An 8,509-nucleotide genomic window follows, 5' to 3' on the forward strand; every position below is an offset into this window, starting at 1 on the left:
TTTCCTCTTGCCTATTTTCCACTGATGCGATCAGAGAAAGAAACAGCCTCAATTTCACAGGAGAATGAATGCAATTTCAGTCGCTATATACAGGTAACAGGGAAAGAAGAGTAATTCTAGTTGTAAGTTCAGAAAACAAGACACATTGTGAGTTAATTCCAGTTTGTTCATAGGGATGAAGAAATAAAACCTTTCATTTTGCAACTGGAAAACTTACCAGATTAACAAGTATGCTCAATTGTTTGCTATACCCCAAAAAGATTTCCTCAAATTTATTCATTTTCATTCAAAAGGGTTTATTGAACACCTTCAATGAGTACTGAAACACAACAGCGGCCAAGATAGTACCTTTTCTTTTAAAGAGTTTACAATGTATTAGAAAAAGAGAGTCAATAAAAAAGTAATTATGGCAAAATATGATTCACATCATGACAGTGGAAATACGGGGTACTACAAAAGTAAACCCAGTCTAAAAAGTCAGAGAAGGTCTCCTGAAGAATATATTTAAATTCAAACCTATGAGTAGGACAAAAAGAAGACATTTAGTCCAGTATTTGAAAATAGTTGCACAACCATAAATCCTTTATGAGTACAAATTTTCCTTTTCAGTTACAGATGAAATATGAGTTTCCTATGACTGCCAAAAATGCTTTTAAAAATATTAAAATCTATTAGACAATCATGGTTTAACTGCTTCGTTCAGATTTTTTTTAATGCATTCTATCTACTTCTTCACACAGTGACTATTTCTTAGATTTAGTGAAATACTTTGCTTCCTTTAAGGAAAGTCTGTTACAATAATAGCAGTAGTAGAACATAAAGCAGCCACATAAAATTATAACTTTTTATTATCTAATTTACCTTTACAGAGTAATTCCTCTCATCTAAACATCTCAAGATGTTTTCACGTTAGCATAAAAATAAAAATTGTTTCATTCTATGAAGTGTAAGCAGCAAGTCTCAGAATTACTGTTTAGAAATTTTAACAAAACACACTTTGCTTTTTAAGGGTCTTAGCAAAACATTAATTTTTATAGATTTTTAAAGCTTGCTCTAGATATCATTCTCATACAATATAAAACTAAAATGAAATTTTAAATAAGGCAGAACTTTACCAAATGTTATCTACTTACACATTTAAAGGCAGAACATAGTAGCAATTTAAAAGAGAAATAACAAAAAACAAAACTTCCCAAAAAAGCCAAACTAGAAAATGGACAATGCTGGGGAGTTAATATTTCAGAGTATCTGTTTCGGTAACTTTAAGTCAAGTACAAATACTTTGAGATGATCAGTCATTTACATAACATTTACAAAATTAAGACAACATACAGACAAGGCTGCAGGGAAACAGAAACTGGGGGGTTTGTAAGGTCAAATTTAACCTAATTATCCATTAACTGTGATCTAGGGAAGGTTTTTTAAATCTTTGCCAGTCAGTTTCCTCACATGTAAAATGGTTTTACCATCTACCTCACAGCATTAGTGTGAAGATTGGGTGTTAGATGTCTGGGTACAGAGGAGCCCTCAATACATATCAATCGCTGGAGAGTTAAAGCCTAAGATGTGCTCTCTCTCCACCATTCCTCCCAAATGCTCCACTACATATCCAGAGAAAACAAGGAAATGCCTCACCGTACCAAGAGAAGAGTAGCTGATGATTTCCTTTTTGATCCTGGACTGGGGAAGAGTAAGGGGGACAAATGCCTTTCTAGCTTCCTGATACCTCAGCTAGAGAGAGACTGGGTCTGGCTATGACACACAGTGCAGACTGGAGTGCAAGTGGCTGGAATCACAGTCACCAGTTAGGAGGGATACTGTAAGTTTTTAAAAATCCCTATTATGTACTTTTACTTGTATTAATCTCATTTAATCTTCAAAGTAGCCCTTATGTCATGTCATATATTCTTGGCTTTTCTTCCACCCGTAATAATTTTTTTTTCTTTTTCTTTTTTTTTAAATTTTATTTATTTATTTGACAGAGAGAGACACAGCGAGAGAGGGAACACAAGCAGGGGGAGTGGGAGAGGGAGAAGCAGGCTTCCCACGGAGCGGGGAGCCCGATGCGGGGCTCGATCCCAGGACCCTGGGATCATGACCTGAGCCGAAGGCAGACGCTTAACGACTGAGCCACCCAGGTGCCCCCGTAATAATTTTTCTTTCACAATTTATTTTTTGTTGGCTGGGTCCTTATTCTTCATTAAACCTTAATTAGTATATCCAAGGATTCAGCCCTAACACCTCTTCCAATACCCTTTAAGATGTCCTTAGATCTCTTATCCAGTCTCTAGGTTTTAGTTTTTTAAAGATTTTATTTATTTATTTGACAGAGAGAGAGAGACACACAGAGAGAGAATGGGAACACAAGCAGGGGGAGTGGGAGAGGGAGAAGCAGGCCTCCCGCGGAGCAGGGAGCCCGATGCAGGGCTCTATCCCAGGACCCAGGGATCATGACCCAGGCCAAAGGCAGATGCCCAATGACTAAGCCACCCAGGTGCCCCTATGTTTTAAATGCCATTCATATGCAGATGATGACCTTCAAATTCTTTTCTCTAGCTCTAATCTCTCTAGTTTCAGGCCCACATATACAACTAACTACTTGACATCTCCATGTGGATATAACAGATGCTGTCAATACCTGCTCATATCCCTTTGTAATTTCCCTGCTTAAACCCTCCAATTGCTTCCCATTGCAATTAAAATCCAAACTTTTTGCCTATGATCCTACATAATGTAGTTACTCCCACCTTTCCAATCTTATCTCCTATAATTCATCCTCCTATTCATTAAGTTAGAACCACAGTGGACTTCCTATTCTTCAAATATTTCAAAACTTATTTCTCCCTAAAACTTTTGCATTTGTCTGTTCTCTTTTTATCTCCAGTTCTTCAAGTGACTAGCTCTTATCTGTATCATTCAGGTCTTGGTTCAAATGGCACCTCCTCAGAAAGGCCATCCCTGACACCCATCCCTTTACTTCCCAATCAGTGTCTGTGGTCACTTACTTACATCATTCAATTGTACTTCTTCATAGCACTTACAATCTGAAATCATCTTATTTATATGACTCACTTTTCCAAACCTTTGAAAATTAAATATCAGCTCATACTAGGGATAGTATTATCCCTAGCACCTAACAGCAACACCTAGATCGTAGTAAGGACTCAAATATTTATGAATCTGAATTAAGGGCACAGTATAAGCTTGAAATTCAAAGGTATAGCTATGATTCTGAGGCATATGGAGCTTTATTCCACAATAGGCTGCCTATTCCAGTAAATGTGCATCCTCTGGGACAGCAGTTGTGGAAGACAGGTATACAACTGTAGTTTGCACAGGTTCAGAGTAGATTATTCCACCACTAAAGTACAGTGGCAAACTCAAACCACCAGCCCTTCTGTAACATATATAAAATAATAACAAAAAGAAAACTGTTAACTGTAAATGCAAGAAACATTATTTGTTATAGGTAATTCAAGGTCTTAAATAGCACTTACAGTTCAGACGGGTATGTAGCAAATCCTGTAAGTCTTTTCTAAATCTAGGGTGTTAATCTCATAGAAGTGAGAAATAAAGTATGTACGTGGAAGTAAAGTAAGTGATAGGCATTATCTTAGAAATATTCATAAAGAAGAAACCCTAGACTGCCTGGAAATAGAGAAATATGCAGGGGAAAAAGGCAGAAATATGAAGACAAATAGGGAATTGTGAAGCAGGTTCCACCGACTTAGATGTAAAAATGGAATTCAGGCATCAAATGAATTAGAACATTAATTCTAATTAATTAGAGCTATTCTTAAGCTCGTCCTGTATCAAACACCAGATAAAGAAATATTATTTAAAGGGTAAATTGATGAGATTGCTGTAATTAATAAAAAACAAATTTGTAAGTGTATATCCTTAATTTCATAAAGTATTTATCCAAAGTTGACATCAGGTTGGGAAAGGGCACTTTTAGTCCCAGAACTGTTTATAAACTAAAACCAATGTTCTATGAAGGGGGAAAATCCCCTCTTACTCAAGAATACCCAAGAACCAGACTCACCGATCTTCTAAAACTTTAATGGTTTCATGGAGGACTTTCTGTTGCTCTCTCAGCTGTTGATTTTTGGTGAAGAATTCCTCTAGTCTCTGTGCGTCTCTAAAAGTCAAGAAATAAGTTTTTAAAAAAATCTTCATATGATAATCATCACAACAGGATAATTCTACTATAAGAACCACAAAGTATGGTCTCAACCGTAACATGTATTTCTTGTATTAAAATAAATAACTTCAAAGGTATAGTTTAAATATCTTGTCAATCACAGTTCAAATTATATTACAATTTGTTCTGTAGTATTTTATGTACTATGAAGGTATTGTTCTAAGCACCAGGCATTCATTATACGATGCTGGAACACAGAGGAAGGAGTGGATTCTGATGCCATTATTGACTCAATGTTGTCAAAAAAGCTATTAAAATTGTTTTTTATTATTTTGTCTACATTTGTTAATGTAAGTAACAGATACCTCCACTCATCTCTATTCCAACTATGGGAGATTTATACTTTCTATCTTATTAATTTCTGTATTGCCTAAACTTATTTGATATGACTCTTAAGCCAGAGCTAATAGTGGAGTGGAAGCACATGAACCCTATATCCTAACAACTAGGTTTGAATCTCAGCTCTCAGTTATCAGCTGTGTGACCTAGTGCAAGTCACCTAACCCTTTGTGCCTCAAAAAATGTGGATACATTAATACCTTTCTAATAAGACATTTGCAAGGACTAAACACTAATGTATGTATAGCATGCAGAACAGTACAAGGACTTAGTAAGTTCTATTTAAGTGCTTATCATCGTGATTTTATAGTCAAGAAAAAACAAAGACATCTAAAATTTTCTTCTAGTAGATTACCTGATTACTTTCCAAGGTAGTGTCATATTCTACCCCTCCATCATATTTTTAAAAATCACATTATTATATAAAGTATGCATATAATTTAATTCTAAGAAAACCCATTAGAAATTTGACTGGGATTTTCTCTATGGTCTTGAAGATGAAAAAGATAATACTGTGATTGAAACATCTTCCCCAGTCCCCTCAAGGGTCTAAAATATCAAATGGCAAACTAGTCCACTACAAAAAGTAGATGTCAAAACGATTGTGTCAAAACGGCTAGAATGTAATATCACTGGCAGCAAAACAGTTAAACAACTAAGTAAAAATGTCAGATACCCAAAATAGAGGGTACTTTGTACATACTGGTGGAATAATTGATATTGAATGATAAATGAAAAATCAATATATTGAAGAGTAACAGCCTACTGCATATAGTTCTGTAGTATATGTAGATATTTGAAATTTTGGAAATAATATAGTGATAACTGAAACTCATTAATTTGGCTGTTTCTCACTTAATTAAAGAAAAGATTGTCTAATACTTCTAGAAATATATTTAATTCAGAGGCAGTACCAAGCTTTCATTGATCCCACTTTGCAAACAAATATAACCAAATTAAGAACTTATCTAAATTTGGGGGAAAAATTGAACACATTTTCTAAATTAACAGATTGTTAGCTGCCAGCACCCATTTGAATTTATTATTTAATCTAACTAATCTGTATCATAAAAATATAACAATCAAATATTACATTCCAGATCATATATTGAAGAATTACACACACACAAACACACACACACACACTCTCTCTCTCTCTAAAGGAATGAAAAGTTCATAGCAAAATGTTTTTTCTTAAATTATGAACAAAAGAGAAAACTTTGTAATAGTAATGTTATGTCTGATTATCCTACATCTACATATTCTATTCCTGTCTATTTAGAATGATTCAGAACATAATAGAATTTGTTTTAAAACCAAATAGACTGATGGCCTAAGTTCAAATTAAAACTAACCTTAATTACTTAACAAAATATTCATGTCAACTCAGTGGTAAACATAACGGGGTTCTACTAATTACAGGAATAATTTAACAAATTCCTTAAGAAAGCAAAATAATGAATTCTAAGTGATACAAAAAACAGTCATGCACTTTCAAAAAAATTAAAGTGAAATATATTGTAAGATAGCTCTACCTTGGTCATCCAAAGGAAGTTAGTTACTACTATACAAATAACCAACCTCAGGTGCCTGGGTGGTTCAGTCAGTTAACAGTCTGCCTTTGGCTCAGGTCATGATCCCAGGGTCTTGGGACCGAGACCCGCAGTGGACTTCTTGCTCAGTGGGGAGTCTGCTTCTCCCTCTCCCCAACCACCCCCCAGCTCATTCTCTCTCTCTTAAATAAATAAAATCTTTAAACAACAAAACAAAACAAAAACAAATAACCAACCTCACCTATCTAAAATAAGCTCAATGTATCCATCCCATAGGCATCATTTTATTGGAGACTCGTATCATTTTCCTAGTAGGTAGCTTTCTGTCTTTCTGAGGTAAATGAACATCTTATTTTTTTTAAAGTTTTATTTATTTATTTGAGAGACAAAGAGAGAGAGAGAGCAATGAGTGGGGGTGAGGGGCAGAGGGAGAAGCAGGCTCTCCACTGAGCGGGAAGCCAGACACAGGGCTCAATTCCAGGACTCCAGGATCATGACCCGAGCCAAAGGCAGATGCCCAACCAACTGAACCACCCAGGTGCCCTGGTAAATGAACATTTTAAATAAATGGCATGTAAATAATAACTGGCATGTAAAAGTGGGTAAATTTTGTATATGAAAATGTAACTGTAAAATGATAGATAACAAACCCATATACTATATATGCCAGTCTTCTCATTACTTTAAAATCAATGTCATATACTGGAGGGACAGAGGAGCACTGTAGTGAGAGACATAGGTACCACTATGAATAAAGAAAATGGAGAAAATTATATGTGTTCAAGTTATACTCTCCATAAACTTTATTTTTTATAAGGAATTAAAAGTACGAGAACAGTCCTGCACAACTGCAGGATTTTTTTTTTAGTTTTTAAAATTTCTTAATTTCAAAAATAATTTAAGGGGCACATGAGTGGTTCAGTTGGTTAAGTGTCTACCTTCAGTTCAGGTCATGATCCCGGAGTCCTTGGATCGAGAGGGGAGCCCGCTTCTCATTCTGCCTCTGCCCCTTTCCCCTGCTCGTGCTCTCTTTCTCTCAAATAAATAAAATCTTAAAAAAAAAAAATAACTTAGAAGGGTTTATTTGTAGGTGGGTAGTTTATACTTTAGAATTTTTAAACTTCTTGGCAGCTTTAAAGGGAATTATCTTGATTATTATAAAGCTGGATGGCTGAATATGGTAAATGTTATCTTTATATTTCCTAAGTGGAAATTAAAGTAGTTACTATTTTTCTTTAAAGAAAGGCAAATAAATAGGATGCTCAGATTCACTAATTGGCCATTAAGACAGTCAATCGGTTGGTAAGTAATGGATATACATTGGCAAAAACAGATGTAGTCCACGTTCACAAGCAGGTAAAAACAATCAGGTGGACCCAGCTTAAGTATAACTTTTCAAAACAATCTCATAATATTCAGTTGTCAACGTTTTTACATGTTTAATTTTATAAATGAATTTACATAAGAGAAAAGCATTAACCATGTGTAGAGACAACTATCATCAAAACGCAGGCCTGAAACAACCAAGTAATGGACAAAATATGGTATAATTATTGACTCCTCTTCTAATTACTTTTTCCCTAAAGATAGGGAATCCTGACCTTATAAATACAGCTATTCTAACAATATGGAAACAAGACATCTTGACTTTTCTTACACTCTAACTGTATACTGTAAAATATACTGAGATAGGTGGATTATGGTAATATAGGCAGTAAAAATAAAGGGAATTCAGTTACTTACCTGTGCTTCCAAAATGTACAACCCCAAGCTACCTGACGTACACAGGTACAAAGCAATCACAATATATATATATGTTATAAGCTTGCTAAGAGGATCAAATGACTCTGTAAACTACAAGTGAAGTAAGGCATTATTATCAGCTAGTGAAAAACCAGCTGGGTTTCCATTCTTTAAAATTCAAAAGTGTGGGGCGCCTGGGTGGCTCAGCCAGTTAAGCATCTGCCTTCGACTCAGGTCATGATCCCAGGATCCTGGGACCTAGTTCTGCATCAGACTCCCTGCTCAGAAGGGAGTCTGCTTTTCCCTCTTTCTCTCCCCCCTGCTCGTTCTCTCTTTCTCTCTCAAATAAATAAATAAAATCTTAAAACAAAATTCAAAAGTGTTATAGATGATTTTTGAGAAAGTAAAATTCGGCAGTCATTTACAAATTTAAGAAGTTTTTCATGTGGCTGGTTATAGGTATAGAGAAATACATTCTGTGTAAAAAGTCTGTAATAAAAAAGTACATTCGTGATAAGCAAATCTAGATTGCTTCTAATTATGTGTCATCATTCAGTTGCAGGGAAATCTGATTCAAGCTAAGAGGAAATACTACCTTGTAGTTATAAATCTATCTTTTAAAATAGTACTATTTTAGAAAATAGAATCCCTAGGCCTACATGAAGAATCC

General features: G+C 35.0%; 1 protein-coding gene across 8 annotated transcripts in view; it reads right to left on the reverse strand.

Moving 5' to 3' along the window:
- The window catches only part of RBBP8 (RB binding protein 8, endonuclease), an 89,140-nt gene that overhangs the window by 59,584 nt on the left and 21,047 nt on the right, over positions 1-8,509 (reverse strand). For all 8 annotated transcript variants that reach the window (XM_081801514.1, XM_081801513.1, XM_081801518.1 and 5 more), the window contains one exon: positions 4,046-4,141. In XM_081801514.1, coding sequence (XP_081657640.1) covers positions 4,046-4,141 — 96 coding nt within the window. The remainder of the gene's footprint in view (positions 1-4,045; positions 4,142-8,509) is intronic.

The sequence above is a fragment of the Leptonychotes weddellii genome, chromosome 13 (assembly GCF_054177405.1).
Source record: "Leptonychotes weddellii isolate Sample4059 chromosome 13, ASM5417740v2, whole genome shotgun sequence".
Lineage (NCBI taxonomy): Eukaryota > Metazoa > Chordata > Mammalia > Carnivora > Phocidae > Leptonychotes > Leptonychotes weddellii.